Source organism: Mesoplodon densirostris, chromosome 11 (assembly GCF_025265405.1).
Source record: "Mesoplodon densirostris isolate mMesDen1 chromosome 11, mMesDen1 primary haplotype, whole genome shotgun sequence".
Lineage (NCBI taxonomy): Eukaryota > Metazoa > Chordata > Mammalia > Artiodactyla > Ziphiidae > Mesoplodon > Mesoplodon densirostris.
The window spans coordinates 21,844,349-21,862,886 of record NC_082671.1 but is presented as its reverse complement, the minus strand read 5'-3'; the positions used below and the strand labels follow the sequence as shown (position 1 = coordinate 21,862,886).

Here is an 18,538-nt window from a genome sequence, read left to right as displayed (position 1 = left end):
AGACGAAAGACAAATTTATTCAATTTAAATGTGAGACCATAGCAAAAGGTTTAAAAATAAAAGTTATATATGAAGCAGAAAATGAGAAGAAATAGACCATTTTCCTCTTACCTGTGTATATGCTCTATATAACTTGGTGCTTGTGGCCAAGAAGTTAATACTCTAGGTAGTAAAGTATAAATGGTAGTAACACTAAAAACTAATGATACGTTCAGAGCTCCATACTGAACAAAGAAACAAGGGGATACATGAGATAATACAAGGGTTCTGAATTAAACTACAAACGAGAAGCACCAAATCCGCTCCAAATTGTTAAGTAACAAAGGACCATCCATTTGGAATCTAAGACCACCTCTTTCTTCTTCTTCAGTTATTTTGTGCCTGTGGGCATGGAACCTACAGTTTCGAAATTATTCTCTTACAAGCTGGCAAATTGGTGCTGTCAGCCAAGCTACTAAATTGTCTGTTTCTCTCCAAGAAAAATAATTGAAGTATAATTATTGAGGAAAAAGCATAGAATTGCATCATGTTTTACATTTGATCTCTTTGACATTGCATGGAAACGTGATGTTTCCTCCAAAGTGCTCTGGTGAATTGAAGAGAGCAACAACAACCAAGAAACCTCAAGGTTCCTACAGTGTGACCTAGGGGGAAAATACCTTCTTAACCACAGATCTGATTTTTATTTGACTTGTGTACTTCTGTATACAAGTAAGAATCTCTGAGGTTGAGTGTTCATCCCATTTGGCTAATTATCCACATAGTTCCCTGGGTCTTAGATTGCCCTACAAATACCTCTTAGGAGGGGGATATTTCAGATGACAGGATTGTTTTGTTTTTGTTTTTGTTTTAAATAAGTTTGTTTGTTTGTTTTTGGTTGTTTTGGGTCTTCGTTGCTGCGCGTGGGCTTTCCCTAGTTGCTGCGAGTGGGGGCTACTCTTCGTTGTGGTGTACAGGCTTCTCATTGCGGTGGCTTCTCTTCTTGTGGAGCACAGGCTCGAGGCGCGGGGGTTTCAGTAGTTGTGGCTCGCGGGCCCTAGAGCGCAGGCTCAGTAGTTGTGGTGGACAGCCTTAGTTGCTCCGCAGCATGTGGGATCTTCCCGGACCAGGGCTCGAACCTGTGTCCCCTGCATTGGCAGGCAGATTCTTAACCACTGAGCCACCAGGGAAGTCCTGTTTTTATTTCTTCTTTTTTTTTTTTAATGCAACAAAGAAAAACACTTCTGTGTTCATACTTAACCAAACTTGAACTTGGAGAACATCGCCACATTGCCCACATTTCCGCTCTCTCTCATGGCTCTTTGCTATTCCAGTTACCATCATATTCACCTTTGCCACTGCCATTTGGGGTCTTCTCTGTCGTCCAATATGCTCTGCTCTCTGCTGCTTCCTTTCTGCCTTTCTGTATCTTCTACAGTTTTTCCACTTGATAAGGTGATGGTTATCCTTCGAGACACATCCTTTAGGAATCTTTTCAGTCTCTTGAACAGCGTCCCTTTCCCCCAGTACAAACACATATTCACCCACTTAGTGCTGCTTCATCCTCCAGCTTCCATGGCCCCTGGGATGATCGCATATGACCTTTTTTTTTTTTTAATGGGATGACATTTATTCCTTTTCCAAATGTTACATTAAAACCAGGTGGAAGAGAATGGTTTTAGCAGTTAGGAAAAAAAAAATTACAAATCTGGGGTTTGGCCATTAAGTTATTTACAACAATGGGAGGGGGAAAAAAAGACAACAAGAAGTTGTTTCACGTCACATATCTCCCCTCGACCCCCAAGCTTAATACTTGCTTACCAAGTCAAAAAAGAGACACAGTTGATTCACAAGCTGGAGGTTTGAACTTGAGTAAGACATTTATAAAAACTTAGACAAGGGGCAGTGTCCTCTCCAGCCCAGGGGCCACTAGGCACACAACACGAGACCAAAAACTCAACAGGGGAAGGCTGGCCACTCAGGGTTTGGGAGTATAGCCACCCGTACATGGGGCTCAGGGATTTGGGGAATAAACAGCACCTACTTGGAAAAGAATTGGGGAAGAAAACCAGCAACTGCCTTCTGCACGGGTGGGGACAGGGAAGGAGGCAGGGACAGGGGCAGGAGCATTTCACATCACTAACCCAGCTTGGGAAACTGCAAGGGACCATCTTCAACTGGACTTAAGGGGAAGACCAGATGGATGATGGAAGAATCCACAGGAGAGAGAAGAGGAGAGGGAACGTGGCGAGGGGGCAACAGCCCCTTCCTTTCTGGGCACAGGAAGGCAGCCAGGGCACCAGGTCCAGGCAGTGACCACAAGGACAGCGCAGTTTTCTGCAGCTTAGAGATCACCCACCTGCCCTCACCCAGCTACTCATTTTCCCCGCCCGCTGGTGTAGGGCCCCCAGAGGTGGATGGCTGTGCGCCCGGGCCCTGCACCAGCCTCTCCCCTGTGGCCTGGGGCTCCTGGCTCTCGGGTGGCGGCAGCCTTCCCTCCCTGGGCAGTGCCTTCCTCACTGCAGGCACCGACCCCCCTGCTCCTGCACTTCCTCTGTGGGTGACGAGGCAGACGGATGCTCCCTGCCCCCTCCCTCCGATTTCTCTTGAAGGCCAGGCCGCTCAGTTTGAAAGGCTCCTTGAAAGAGAATTTCTTCTTCTTGGGGGTCTCCTTGGGCGGGACCTCCCCCTTGGCCTCAGCGCCCTGGCTAGGGGGTGCCGGCTCGATGGCATCGCCAGTGGCCCCGGCTGCCTCCTCTGTTCCGTTCACGGGGGGCGGCTCGCTTCACCTTTGGGGGATGAGTCTGCATGGCTTTTCGCGTGGCCGTCCTCCTGTCCGCTGACCTGAGCCGGGGAAGTTCCGGCTGCCTCCTCGGTGCCGCGGGGAGCCTTGGAGCTCTGGCTGCCTGTGAGCTGCCCCGGGCTCGCGCCGCAGTGGATCATATCGATCGGGTCGGGTGGGCCTGGCCGGTGGAGGGATGGCGCCTGAGGGGGAGGGTTGGCGGAGGAGACCGAGCTGCAGCCCCGCTCCGCGCTGGGATGCCCCACATCTGACCTTTAAATTATGTTCTAATTAGTCACACACTTATCTTTGTTCTGTGGTTGTCTGAGGGTGGGCATTGTTTTATTCTCTTTTGGTAAACCTGGTATTAGGTACAGGGCCTGGGCCATAGTACATACTCAGTAATGTTTCTTAAATAAAGGAATGAATGGGTGATTGACACACCAACCAAGTACTAAAGAGTAAAAATGTGTTGCCTTTTGTATATTAACACATTCTGAGAAGAGATGGGAGGAAGGTCTTAAATAATGTCAAATTATTTTTCAAAAAAACCTTCAGAGAATCTGATTTAGGTCTTTTCAAAGTGAGATACACATCCAGACTAATGTCAAGATCAGATAAAAGCTGGAACCCAAGTCTTAAATATCAGGGTAGCATGTTTGACTAACTAGCAGTGCTGCTATTACCATTCCAGAAAGTGGGAGGAGTGATTGCCAAGACCCAGAGGTGGATATCTTCAACAGTTTAAAATAAGGGAAGCCGAATGGGATAGAAGCAGGATCTGTGTTGATTGCACGTCACCAGATAGAATTTCAAAAATCTGTTTTCCCACCAGTGGCTACGACTTTGTAAGAATAAATAACCATTAGTTGTTACTGTATTTTTCTTGTTTTCAGTGGAACAGCTTGATGACTTTAGTTCTGGAAGTTAAAGAGCCCCACCCCTTTTGTGTGCAGACTTGGTAAACATTCCAGATTGCCTTGATGGCTCAGTCCCTTGACCAGCTTCCCAGCCCCTCCCTGTCCCCTAATCCACACTTCTCCTCTTATTATGGGATCACAGAGCTTTGCATGGCCACCGAATGTGATTTAGAACCAAGATGGCAAAATGCTACCTGGTGAGCAATGCTGGTTATATATGTTTTGGCCTTGTGGAGAGTAAGTACCTGATGTGAAGATTCACCTTTTACGTTGATAAGAATTTTCTGCTGAATGTAGAAAGTATTTTAGCAAAGGCCTTGTAAAATGTGCCATACATGCATTGAATGCAAGTAATAAGCTTGTCGTTAGTCATGTTTTAGTTTAGTGTTCTAATTGGAATTGATGAAAAGATAAAAATTCTGCGCATCACACTGAGCCTTCCACGTGGACTCAAAGTACCATCCTACAGGCTCGATTTGATTGATTTGCTGCGTTGCAAACATTAAAGGTGTGGGACTGCCACTATGGTTGTGTTAACGACACTGCCAGTGGTATAAGGACAGCCTGGCTCATGCAGATGAGTGTTTTCTTGCCCCTGCTTCTCTGGACACCTCTTGAGGAAAAATTTCTATCCCTGCTAAAATCTGTCATCTCTACTCTGAATTATTTTACCTTGGAAAATTAAATGACATTATCCATCATTGAAATGAAAGGTGATTGTTAACCACCTAGGTCTAGATATTATGAATTACCTGTATTATCACATCTCTTGGATACATCTCAGAATGCTATGATTTTACATAAAAGCATAAATTATAGGATGAGAGAGATAAACCTTAACACATATTCTGCAGGTTCATAGAATTACACAGCCTATGACTGTCATTGTATTGAAAATTGATCTTGACTGTTTTTAAAACTAAAACAACTAATTGAAAGCAAATTCACTTTAACTGGTGAGATTCAAGATGAAATTATGGTGGTCATGAATCATAAGTTTTGTAACAAGATCTGCTAAAATGTCAATATGCTGACGCCTAATTATTATTAACGACTAAAGTGTCTGATGTATTAATGGGAATCCACATAAGAAAAATAAAACATATATTGCTCTTACCCCTAAGTTGTGTTGCCACCATCTATAAATCAGGCAGAATTTGGGAATGTTTTATCCAGCGTTCATCATTAATCAACAGAGTCAACAGTGGGGGGCCACCGTCTTTAGGCAACCCTTTCTGATGTGGATTAAGCAAGTCACTTATAGTCATTGGGCTCCCTTCATTCTCCTTTTCATGTAAACCAGAAGGTTGTAGGCGGACCCATTCCTGGCTTCCAGTTTTTTTTTTACCAATTTGATAGATTCTGTTCTCCGAGGTCTTTTTTTATTATTATTAATTAATTAATTAATTTGGTTGTGCCGGATCTTTAGTTGCGGCAGGCAGGCTCCTTCGTTGCAGCTCTTGGGCTCCTTAGCTGTGGCATACGAAATGTTAGTCACGGCATGCACGTGGGATCTAGTTCCCTGACCAGGGATCGAACCCAGGCCCCCTGCATTGGTTGCACGGAGTCTTAACCACTGCACCACCCGGGAAGTCCTCTCTGAGGTCTTCAAAGTTCTTTAAGAGGCACCCAGCACATGGACATTGTGATGAAGAAGGAATAGCATTGCACAGAGGCAGAACTGGGCTGTGATTAAGAGCTTCCTAGAAAAGAACAGACTTGGGGTTGCCAAGGGGGGCAGTGGGGTGGGGGAGGGCTGGATTGGGAGTTTGGGGTTAGCAAGTGCAAACTATTATATATAGAATGGATAAACAACAAGGTCCTACTGTATAGCACAGGGAACTCTGCTCAATGTTATGGGGCAGCCTGGATGGGAGGAGAGTTTGGGGGAGAATGGATACATGGATATGTGGCCGAGTCCCTTTGCTGTGCACCTGGAACTATCACAACATTGTTAATCGGCTATACTCCAATATAAAATAAAAAGTTAAGGGCTTCCCTTGTGGTGCAGTGGTTGAGAGTCCGCCTGCCGACGCAGGAGACACGGGTTCGTGTCCCGGTCCGGGAGGATCCCACATGCCGTGGAGCGGCTGGGCCCGTGAGCCATGGCTGCTGAGTGGGCGCGTCCGGAGCCTGTGCTCCGCAACGGGAGAGGCCACAACAGTGAGAGGCCCGCGTACCGCCAAAAAAAATAAAAATAAAAAAATAGAAAGTTAAAAAACCTGTGATAAACCGTAATGGAAAAGAATATGAAAAAGAATATATATATGTATAATTGAATCATTTTGCTGTACCGCAGAAATTAACACAATACTATAAATCAACTATACTTCAATAAAAAAAAAATTTTTTTTTAAAGAGTTTCCTTAAGGCTCAGTGTCCTTAAATGAGAAGCTGGGCTTAAAAGTTCATTGCTCTTCACACTTGATTTTTAAGCCATTGAAATTTTCTACAAATGAAACCTTCCCTGGAATCCCACTATATAAAACCAGTAGAAGTGTAATTGCTCTGAAGTGACATCCAGAGTCCCACTTATGTGGCTCATCCCCTGCATGCTAGATGGTCATTAATGTTCTTTCCAGTTCAGGAATTCTGTTGTTTGTGTTCATTTCAACTCAAGTTATATTAGTACTAAAGAGGCAATTCATGTGGAAAGGGGACATGATCTGAGAAGCTAAATACAGAATGGCAATGAAAAGGCATATGTAAGGGACCTATACCAGCTATAAATCTGAGCTCCACAATAATTATAAAATTTGTGATTCTTTCCAGGTATTTGTTTGCACATAGTCTTATTTTCAATGTGAATATGCTTTTAATGTTCGAAACAGAAGGGAACCTTTTGTACAACGTTGGTTATATCATGAAGTTTATTTATAAGCTGTTCCTGCGCTATGAGCTTTTACACTGAAACATGTTTTCTTGCTTTTGTTGTAGTACGGAAGAGAAGAGAGTGACTGGACAATCACAGTATCCTGAATGGAAAAGAACAGGCTGTCAGTTGTGTGCTCTGGGGACAGACCGTTGCATTTGAATTATGAGAAATTTCTTTGGCTACCTGTTTTTAGTTGTGCATAATGTAGTTTGTATTATCAGTGTTACCAGGGCAATTGTTTCCTCATTCCAGAGAGGATGAATTGCAGTCATCCAGTGGTAGTTTATAAACTTGCTCCTAGAAGCTTACCTTACCTTCTTTCTAGATGAGAATGGAAGCCATCTAAGCGTAGACTTTTCCTCCATAACCTGAGTGCTTCCCTTGGTACTTCAATCAGATAAAAAAGTGTTTATTCTTTAGCATAAGTTACGTTCTGCTCCTCAACCAAGTGAGTGTTTTTGTGTTTGAAAGCTGATCTGAGTAAATTTCATAGGTACCATTTCCTGCGACACATCTGCATCCTCAGAAAATGTTTGTTTGTTTGTTTTTTTAAATCAAGACTTGGAGAAACTGGATTTCCTCCCCTCATATTTCTTTCCAGGTCCCCTAAGTCCGTCTTAGGGAAAATCGCTCCCTCCTTCCTGATGTCCCGGTATGCGCCAGGCTCTCCTGGTGCATTAGCAAGGCCCACCCCTGCCCTTTCCACATTGTGTTGTAATCAGCAGTCAGGCTTCACTACAAGACTGAGGGTCTTGTGCCTTATAGATCTTTTATTCCCCTGCCTGGCACATAACAAGGAATGAATGAACATGTACCTTCTATAGAAGTGTACCTTCTTTGTTTCTGTATTGTGAAACCTCTTTATTAGAATTTGTGATTGATTCTGACTTTGTATTTACCTCATATTGTCTTTATTTGAAGACTGTCTTGGAATTAAAGTAATAGCTCTAGAGAGATAGTGATACCATACCAACCAAATGGAAATGATATATGTTTCATGTTAAACACATAAATGTTGTGTTAAATACAAAATAAATCATATTTAGTTTTTTGATAGAAAGCAAAGAGGTATATACTCTGGATTTTATACTCTGGTTTTATAGATGCTCATTTCTGTTGAATGGGGATTGGATAAGCACATGGTTAGGGTACAGGGAGAGTGATTATAGATGATATTTTCCTTGTTTAGGAGCCATGAGTTAAAATTGTATCCTGGTTTATCTAGGGGAAAGTCAAATCTTGATAGAAAACATTTACCCTTGGAAGGTCAACTCTCAGACATTATATGTTGGTTTCCTTTAGTCCTAATAACTTTCATCTTGCTGATCATATTTCATCCTCTTTTCAGAGCAAGGAAAATAATTCACAGTTTTGCTGTGCTGGAAAACTTTCCTTAAGGCATTTAGCAACACATAGCAAGTGGGGCTTTGATTCTTTTCCAAGACTTATGGCCATAGAGTCTTCTTAGATAGGAACAGTAAAATGAAAATGAGGGAAGTATAAAATGAAAAGGAATGGTAAAAATGTCTTTTAGGGGGCTTTTAATTGGCGATCTGAAGTCTTGGGAGAGTCTGTTCTTTTTAGGTAGGGCTGAAGTGCTTTAACTATCCTCTGCACAAATTTGTTCACCAAGTAGCATTCTGAGAGTATACATTTGCCTTGGCTAAATCCTGGGACCTCATTTTCAATATTGTAGGCTAGAAATGACTTAAGGTAATTCTAATCTGTCAAGTAGCCCATAATAACCAGACTCAACATTCCTATGAGAGATGGAAATCATCTATTTGCCACAAATACATTTTATACTTTGCATCTCTGAATTTAGTATGGCAAGACATGTTCGTTGTAAGAGTTGGAGAACAATATGTCTTGACCTTATGTCTGTGTGATTTCTTTCATCAAACCTTAAGAGCATTTTAAGCCCTTTCTACCAGACTCTGAAGATGAAGGATATACATTTAAAGAAACAAGGTCTCCTAAAACAGAGAACACAATCTGCCATTCTCGTTTAAGTAATAAGACAGGAAATTGACCTTGACACTAACTTGTTAAATAGATTTAAAGGGAACATCTGCACATCTTTTTTCCTTGTGCACTATTTGTTTAATTGCAGTGGATTAATACAGTAAGAGTGGCACATTGTAACTAGGCAATTATCCATTCTTCAAGACTTAGTTATCGTAACACTAATTGATCATTTAAGGCGTAAGATAGGCTAGCATTAGGAACATGTGAGGCTAATCTGCTCAAAAAGATCAACAAATTAATATTGTTGCTGATATTTGCATAATTGGCTGCAATTAGTTAATGTTTAATTGGGTTGATCAAATGGGATTCAGCAGTTCACATGTGCATGAATATAAACAGAACTAGTGGCACTTAAAATGATAATGATTAACTTATTTTGCGTGTTCTCTTCCTTCCTCTTCTTTTTCAGTTTTTACATTTCAGACCAAGTTCATCAGCCTTTTTCAAAACACATCAGTAGAAACCAAGATTTTAAAATGAAGCTTTCAGGCATTAGACAAAACCTGAGCATTTCCTAAAGCTATTCGCTATTAGGAATTTTCTTTGTTACAGTCATTTATCAAGGATTCAACTCATGATACACCAAAAGAAGAGTCCATTTCAGGGATGTGTATCGTGCTCCCCAGAACCTGCAGGACTGAATAAACTAGTAATACCTAATAAAACCTTTACTTTCAAAAGTACAGAGGAAAAGTAAAAGGGAAAGAGGAATAAATGACTGAGAAAACTTGTTAGGGAATCACTTTTTTTTTCTACCTGGTAAACACCATTTATTCTTTTCTCAAAAGATTGTCACGAGAAAAAAAAAAAAGATCAGAGGTAGCAAGAAAGCGCAATGTCACATTGATTATATAACTTGACAATGTCAGCCCTTCTGAAGATCTGGGAAGCCTACATTATATACATCCTGGGTGAAAACTCTTCATCATATTTAGTTTCCTGAAATCAGAGTACTCTGGGGCACTTAAAGACAATTAATGAGTATACCTTGGTCAAAAGAATTGTAGGAACTTTTTATTAAAGCTTCGGTTTCAGCTCTGCTTTAGGGAGTTTGTGCTATAAAATTAGCTGCCAACATAAGCTTATTTATTTTCCCCATTCCCACTTTGTGCTCAACCACTGTATTCTTTTTCCTTTAAAAGTTCCTTTTTAAAATTATATGTTCACTTTACCCTTATGATTGGGAAAAATCTATTTTAAGCAGGAAACGACAACATTCATTCCCTTTCAATGAGTGATATTTTCTAAAATATTTAGAGCAATAAACATTCATGAGATGCACTAAAGCTTAGACAGGGGTTAGAGAAACATTGTAAGAGGGCTCTTTGATTTCATGTCCTGATTCTAAATAGGATCAAAGAATTATTCCTTTAATGTGGATTTAGGATATGCAAAAACTTAAGTTATAAATAGTAATCCTGGCCCATAATTTTAGTAGATGTTTATTAACACCTATCACTTTGTTTTGCCACAAGTAGAATTTGTTCAGCTGTCTGTTTTCCAGATATCTCCTCACAAGAGGAGGCAGAGTGCCACTCTCTCAATAAGCATTACTTATTAATTGACAAAGATCACAGAGATTATAATTAATTGGATCAGTTCACTTGATAAGTGTTGATCGAGTACCCACAAATATGTGTCTAACACAACTCACATTAGGGATTAGAAAGTTAGTTTTAGAAAATAAGTAGGATAAAGACATTACCCCCATGGAGTTTATACTCTCCTACTTGAAGTTTTAGGTATAAAAGTAATATTTAATACAGTTAGATGATAAGGAGACAAAGGCCAGAGCACACCTATGTTATCGGTGTGCTATCAAGAAATCACAATAAACATTTTCATCTCATTTTTAAAAGAAATAATGTCCTTTTTTCCATTCCTTTCTTTCCTCTCATGGGAAACTACTCAGTAGATTAGTATTTAGGGGTTCTTGGTGTGAATTACCTCCGAGTTTACTGTTTACTGCCAACCTGATACATTTGTTAACTGCATTCTTTTGGAGCGATGTTAAGTTGTCATGGTACATCTAACAAAAGAACACCTCAAATTACAGCATCCTTGCTGATCTTAAACTCAAAGTCAGGTATTATTGAAATAAACAAAATGTTCCTAGAGTGACTTTTTCTGGAAAATGTCAATTATGAATCAAACTGTTGAGACTGTTGGCTTGAAAATGATGGCTTACAGCTACTCAGAAAATAGCAGGTGGAAGACTTAACTTTAATACAACAGTTTTTCACAGTTTGAGGTTTTGAAAGAAAGGCCATTTAAAGTATTGCAAAGAGATTCTTTTTTGTCATTGCCAGAAAGTTATTTTAAAAATACAAAGGTAGAAGAAAGTGATTTATTTTCCATCTTCAGTATACATACCATAGTAAAAAACTTCTCGGATATTAATTTGAGGAAGTGATAAAGAAACATATCAATAGAATAGAAATATATCAAGTGTTTGGAGGTAAATAATTCCCTGGGATCAGATATATGTAAACATATTTGCTTTAGTGAATGATAAAGGCATGAAATTCAGTCTTAGTAAATGAGGTGGTCTTTAAAATCTGATGGATACAAGTATTGAAGTTTTAAGTAATCTTTGTATACTTTCTGTCTGAAAGTATGTTTTGCATACCACATACCGATTAATAAGGTCTAAAACATGAGTTACATAATGTTCTACCTATGGAACCCACTGTTGGGATGGTAAAAATTGTGAGCTGTGATACGGGAATTAATTAAAATGTATTATCATTGACATGTATTTTCTCTACATGTCCACTGTCACAATGGCTAGGTTCCTTGTTACCCATCATTGAATGGAGACAATTTTAACTACAGAAGATGTCAGAGGAAGAACAAATGGTAGTAGAGAAAGAAAGGCAAAAAGTTGAACTTGCTTCTGTGCTGTCCAAGAGAGCTCTTTTTCTTTATTCTGCCAGCCATTGGGATCTTCGGCTTTCAACACAGGTGCCAAGTACAAATAGTGCCAATTAGAAAGTGACTAAATATAGTGGCCAGCTTATCAGATAATCTTGAGATAATGATCTAATGGTCATGTTACATGGGAACTACTTTAGATTACTACCAATATGGTTAAGACTTTATAATTGCATAGTCTATAAGATCTATTATGTCATTTCTTCAACCATTTTAAGATCTGTGAAGCTTCTTGAGACTGAATAAAAGAATAAGTGGCAAGGAGTAGATTGTGACTTCTTTTTCCCCTTGGGAATACTATTTGCCACCATCCCCCTCTCCTTGGTGAAGGTTAACTGATTTGGAAATTAGTTGAATATTATCATTTTGTTTTTAACTAAAATGTACAACATGCTGCGATTTCCTCAAGCTAATTTCACAATGGTCATTACAGTCATTCTCAGGGTCGAGAAAGGAAACAAATAACCTGCCTCAATTTCTGCTTCATTGATAAGTGTTTGAAGAGTGATGGTATTCAAGAATATGGCAGTAAGTAGATTGTGAATGAAATTTTAAAGATAAGCTGGCTAATCTGTATGCACCTATAAATTCTGCAGATGGTCCCTTGTTGACGTAAAAGAATGCATGATCCCATAGTTAGCCAATAAATGGAGCCTAACCTAGGCTGAAGAATCTGTGCTTACTTGATATGGTGGCTGAGAGAAAAGTAGTGTGAGGAAGTAGTTTTTAAATCAGTTTATAGTTAGAAATGGGAGAATACCAGCTTAACTATGGAGTTTTTAGAATGTGTTCTCTTGCATCTAAGTCTGATTGTAATGAAAAAGCCCCAGCCATTGCTTGTCTCAAATTTCTCTGGTTGTGTAGTGATTCTTGAGATTATCTTAAAGAATAATCAAGTAGAAAGAAATAAACATAAATAAGCCTTGGCTCTCATGAGCAATTGTTTAAAGATTATGTTAAAAGGATTTAAGCTCACTGAAAGCATAATAATGGAAATGTGGAAACTATGATGGGTAAATGAAACTACCTCATTCTTTGAAGGTTTTGTAGAAGCACAATTAAGCATTCTAAATTGGCTTTGTTATATATGAACCATCTGGTGTGAAAGAACTATATTTGTAATGTCTAAAGGACCTGGAATAATTGTATTTTGCTGGCAATGGACATATTCTTTATTGTTCACAGGTTCCTCATCAAATCCTCATCAAATTATACACTGATTCTGTCATCAATAAAACAATTTCAAGGATTCCTGTTTGTGTGTAGTCTCTTGAAATCAGCATTGTTGAATGCATAAAATAATAATGCTCCATTACCGTTTTTTTGATGTTCCAAGGTTTTTGGTCATGGGATGTAAATGTGGTATGGTGTTTGTAAACCAAAATGACTTTGAGAGAGAGAAGGAATTAAGCACACCAGAAAGACCTGAACCCATACCCCTGGCTAGAGTCTAAATATGTCTCATATTTTCAAACATGTGGATAAGAAATTCAATGGGCATTTAAGAGTTGTCCTTTCCCCTGGTATGGATCAATCTTTAGCAAAATTTAGCTTTGTCTTTTGCATTTTGAGCAGAATAAGGGGAATGGATGACTTCTTCCCATTCACTGTCATGAATCTCACTGATGAAACAACACACACCCATATGTGGCTTTAGAATAAAACACACAATATAAAGTGAAAGGCATTCTATTTAAACTCAGAGAACATCAATGATGTGCCCTTTTCGTCAAACAGTGATGTGTATAAATTGCTCTCATAAGCACATATCTTTGAGAGAATAAAGCCAGATGCAATATCTCTGAGGGTCACGTATTTCATTCATTTTCTTGTGATTTGTCCCAACAATTGCAAGTGCAGCAAAACCTAAGGCTTCTCAAGGAGTTACTGTAAACTGAACTTAAAAGTGTCAAAGTGCTCAGTGACCCTCTTCTCCCGACCCTGTCAACCTGTGAAAATATTGGCCTTTATCAAGATCTTTATCAAGAAATTACCTGCAGAGTTTGGAAGGTCCAGGTGAAGGTTATTAGTCCAGTTCTCTGCCAGTGTCAATGCTCAAATCCCACAAGAGCGACAAAGATAGACCTGTCATTCCTGCGGGTGATGACATACATTCACTGGAGCTGATATGATTTATCAGATGAGACAGCAATCTCCTTCAGGGTAGAAAGTGTTTCTTCTACGTGGGTTTACTAACAGAAGCCAAAAAAAAAACCGGGAGTGGGGCAATTTTCAGCCTTTGTAATTATTTTTCTGTTACATTGATTTGGTTTGATCTTAAGCATATTTTTTGAATCAAGAATTGATTCCACATACATGGCCTTTCATAGGTGCTTGACACCATCATATCTTTTTTTTTATAATACTTGATACAATTTTATTTATTTATTTATTTATTTATTTTTATTTTATCTTATTTTTTTAGAAAAATATCATACTATTTTTATTAATTAGCTGCCTGACTGCAATACCCTTTTCCTACTTTTTTAAAAAATATATTTTTTATTAGTTTCTGCTTTATAACAAAGTGAATCAGTCATACATATACATCTGTTCCCACATCCCTTCCCTCATGCATCTCCCTCCCTCCCACCCCACCATCATATCTTTAGATGAAATGTTCTATGGTAGCCTGACACTCTTTAAAATTGTGATGACTTGTAGAGTCACACTCCTGTAACCAACAAACCCACAGCCAACATGTAGACTCTTCTTCTGTGTGTGTAGAATCATCACTGGGCTTGTTCTCTAGCTATGTCTTTAGGCAGCAAGGATAGTTTTGATGGAAACCCATGGTTCATTCTCTCCAAAGGTCGTCATCAGGAAGTCAATAGGATTTTTGAAAAATTACAACCCTAAAGAGGTGGGTAGAGTGTAACACAAGCTCTTCACTTATGAAAACATTTTAGAGTTGCAAGATTCAGGCTGATTGTATCCTAAATGCAATATACCTGTTTTTAAACTGAACTGATTGAATTAAAAGAGATTAAATTTGCATTTGTTTTCAAGATAGTTATGATAATCTAGTAAACATTTCTCATTGATATCCATGATAGTGATATGCAGAGGTAGTGCATGCTTTAATCTCTGGCATCCTCCAAGCCACAGCCGGATGTAACAAAACCTCTTGCTGTGCAGGTTACCTAACAAGTAATGGTTAAGAGCCACCAACTGATCCTTTGATCTTCAACTAGCTACTTAAATGGGTGAAAAAATGGATATCCTTGTAGTACCAACCTCATGCATTACAAAGATTAATGAGTTAATATTGTAAGGTGCTTACAACAGTTCATGTGTAAAGCTGATGAGATTTGATTAAAAATAAGAGAGTGAACACAAAGACAGGGGTTAATAGATACTTCACCATATACTGGTGAAGAAGCTGGGATCAGCTGTTCCCTCTAGGCCTGGTGCGGGTGGTGAAACGTCCTAGGTCCAGGGTGCAAATACTTGCCACAGGACAAGTGGCATCATCTAGCTCCCCTTACTGCATAAGGTGAGTTAGAAACGTGTAATCTGCTCAAGCCTGGAGATAAAAGCCATTAAGCAGTGGTTGGTAAAATTATTGAGAAGTAATCAGGTGTTTTCAGTTTTTAGAAATACAAATTGTTTCATGTTCCACATGAATATAACCATGATGGTTAATTTCATGTGCCCATTTGACTAGGCTACGGTATCCAGTTGTTCCGTGAAACACTAGCCTAGATGTTGCTGTGCAAACGGTATATTTTAATGAGATTAACTTTTTTTTTTTGGGGGGCTGTGGCATGTGGCATGTGGGATCTTAGTTCCCCAACCAGGGACTGAACCCACACCCCCTGCATTGGAAGTGCCGAGTCTTAACCACTGGACCACCAGGGAAGTCCGTGATTAACATTTAAATCAGTAAAATTTGAGTAAAACAGATTATTCTCCCTAATGTGGGTGGGCCACATCCAATCATTTGAAGGCCTTAAGTCATGTTATATATTATAATGTTATATATTATACATAAATATTATATAGGTTCTATATACATTGATTGTGTTTCTCTATAGAACGCTGACTAGTACAACATTCTTTTTTTTTTTTTGCGTTATGCGGGCCTCTCACTATTGTAGCCTCTCCCATTGTGGAGCACAGGCTCTGGACGCAAAGGCTCAGTGGCCATGGCCCACGGGCCCAGCCGCTCCGTGGCATGTGGGATCCTCCCGGACCAGGGCATGAACCCATGTCCCCTGCATCGGCAGGTGGACTCTCAACCACTGTGCCACCAGGGAAGCCCCATGAACAACATTCTTAACACTCTTACTTATGGTTCCCTCTTCTAAGGAAGAAAATTATGTGCTATATTATTTCTTTTTGACTCTGGTGTCTTACCTAAGCCATGCCTAGCTTTCAGAAAATTGTTCATTGCATAAGGCACCGGTGGTAGTTTGTTCAGAATTCCAGGACTAGCTACGTTATACAACCCAAACTGACTAAATGAAGGCAGACCTCACCAGTGAAATTTCAGGCATCAGTGAAGGAAATATTTTTTAGTGTTGGGTCATGAAATACCCCATAAAATACTGTTAGCTTAGTGTTTCTTGCCTGAATCAATATCCTTAGAATGCAATGTGTCTGGAAATAGATGGTAAGAACTCTCTTTTTGGTATAATTAAGGGATGGGGTTATTTTGTCAGGTGAGCAGTCATCTTGGTGGCAGAAATCAGTTTCACAGACCCACTAGGGTACAAGGGTCATCATGGAGTCATCTGGACCCTGCTGACCTCACACAGCATGGCCACCAGGTCCAACCCCATACTTATGGATGCTCTCACTACCACACTCAATTTAGGAATCATCTTTGTAGTTGTCTGGACTTTTATTTACCTACCTTCCCCATATATTAAAGTTGTATTTTGCAAGACAGTCTTTGTAAACTCCTGAGTGAAGAGAACCAATCGGTCTGCTTCTCCAGTGATATTTGACAAGGCAATTTAAAGGTAATAAGAAGCCAAATGAGGTTAAGTGATGGGGACGGAGAACATCCAAAATAGCTCCTCATCAGTTTGGTTTTTGTCACATGAGAAGGTGAGTTCATATTTCCTATGAGAAGAAATGGTATTTTTCTTGGGCTGGCTTTTGCCATAAGCACGAGGTTAATGTTTACATTTTCTGCAAGAGTAGTCCTCCACCCCAGTTTAATGCAAACTCTCTCTCTCTTTTTTTTTTCTTTTTCTTTTTTTTGGCTGTGCTGAACAGCATGCAGGATCTTAGTTCCCCAACCAGTGATTGAACCTGTGCTTCCAGCGGTGGAAGCTTGGAGTCTTAACCACTGGACTTCCAGGGAAGTCCCTGCAAACTCTCTTTAATGTCAATAATTCCAACCCACTTCAACAGTTATTCTCATGACTATTCACTGATTTAAATGGCTACTATTCAGCTGAGCATATGAAGGCCACAGATGGTTCTGCTCTCATCCTTCCCCTCTCATCTAGGTGACTATGAGAACTTATCATTTTTTATGTCAACAGTTGCCTCTCCCACTTGACCAATAACTCTTCAAAGGATTACATCTTCCTCAATCTCCTATCTTCTCAGAGCAAAATTCCTTAATCCTATTATATAATCAATCATATTATATAATTGTAAACAGTGGCAAATAACAATGACAATCATATAAGCAGAAACAAAACCTCACATGAAAAAGAAAACTTGGCACCAAAACTCAAGATGTAAAATAAGAGAAGAAAAAGAAACTCCCATTAACATACTCACGTGTGGTGCTAGAAAATGTGCTACAGTGCACAGCAGCTGACATGTGTTATCTTACAGATGCAGCCTACATTGACAAGTATGTATTAAATATGATTATGTAGTATGTATTAAACACCCTGTGTAGTGCTCAGCATCTAGGAGGTACATAATATTTGTCAGCTCCACACTTTTTGTTGAAGCACCACTTAGCTCCAAGTATTGAAGACATCTCATCTGCAGACTTAATCTCACCTCATTCATGAGTTAATTGGAAACAGGTCTGCTAGTACATTAACAGCAGAAATTCAGAAGCATGAAATTAGCTTTGCTGTCCTAATCCCAGCATCTGGTGTCTCTTGGATGAGCCCCTGGATCCCACTAAGCTTTCTCCCTAACCCTCAACCTGCATGTCCATCCATCCTGATTGACTGGATATCTGCGCTGATACAGTTCTTTGTAGGAATCACCCTGCTCACAGCCTCAGCCCATCTGACCGGGGCCCAGCCACTGCCTCAAGAGCCTGGACATCGTCTCTTCCTACCTAGACATAGACTAATCCAGTTTCCATCCAGACTGACTCCTTTGGAACAAAATCACTGCCTATTGCTCGATTATGATTATTGCTGGACCCCGTCAACCAGACTGTAAACATTCATTATTGAAAATGACCTTGATTAGACGTGAGTTTGCCAAAACCCATGGACAAGGTAATTCAGGCTGAGCCCTATCTTCCCCATCAGGGGGCATCTTGCCTGGCATGATTTTTGTCTGCCAGCTTGCTCTAGATCTCAACTGGCAAGAGCTCCTTCTTGGCCCAGAGACATAAGCATTTAGCTTTGAAAATCATCTTAGCTTCCTGTTGCTTGGGTTTAATTTAATTTATTGTTTTTAGAGAGTGACTTTTAAAATCTAAAACAACTACTGGATGAGTTTCGAAGTTATCTAAAACCTCACTACCCAAAGCATCATTACTAGACATGGGCCTCTCCTAGGCACTTGTTAGAAGTGCAGAATCTCAGGCCCCTCCCCAGATCTACTGAATCAGAATCTGCATTTCTTTTTTTTGTGTGTGTGGTACGCGGGCCTCTCACTGTTGTGGTCTCTTCTGTTGCGGAGCACAGGCTCTGGATGCGCAGGCTCAGTGGCCATGGCTCACGGGCCTAGCTGCTCTGCGGCATGTGGGATCTTCCCGGACCAGGGCATGAACCCACGTCCCCTGCATCGGCAGGCGGACTCTCAACCACTGCGCCACCAGGGAAGCCCCGGAATCTGCATTTTAACAAGGTAATTCATTTGCAC

The 18,538-nt window shown here is 40.1% G+C and overlaps 1 protein-coding gene and 1 pseudogene across 2 annotated transcripts in view; one reads left to right on the top strand and one right to left on the bottom strand.

The window, feature by feature from the left end:
* The window catches only part of BCAT1 (branched chain amino acid transaminase 1), a 104,380-nt gene extending 91,613 nt beyond the window's left edge, over positions 1-12,767 (top strand). For both annotated transcript variants that reach the window (XM_060114101.1, XM_060114102.1), the window contains exon 11: positions 6,619-12,767. In XM_060114101.1, coding sequence (XP_059970084.1) covers positions 6,619-6,660 — 42 coding nt within the window. In that variant the 3' untranslated portion in view covers positions 6,661-12,767. The remainder of the gene's footprint in view (positions 1-6,618) is intronic.
* LOC132498987 (MARCKS-related protein-like) lies at positions 2,353-2,922 on the bottom strand (annotated as a pseudogene).
* Positions 12,768-18,538: the final 5,771 nt, after the last annotated feature.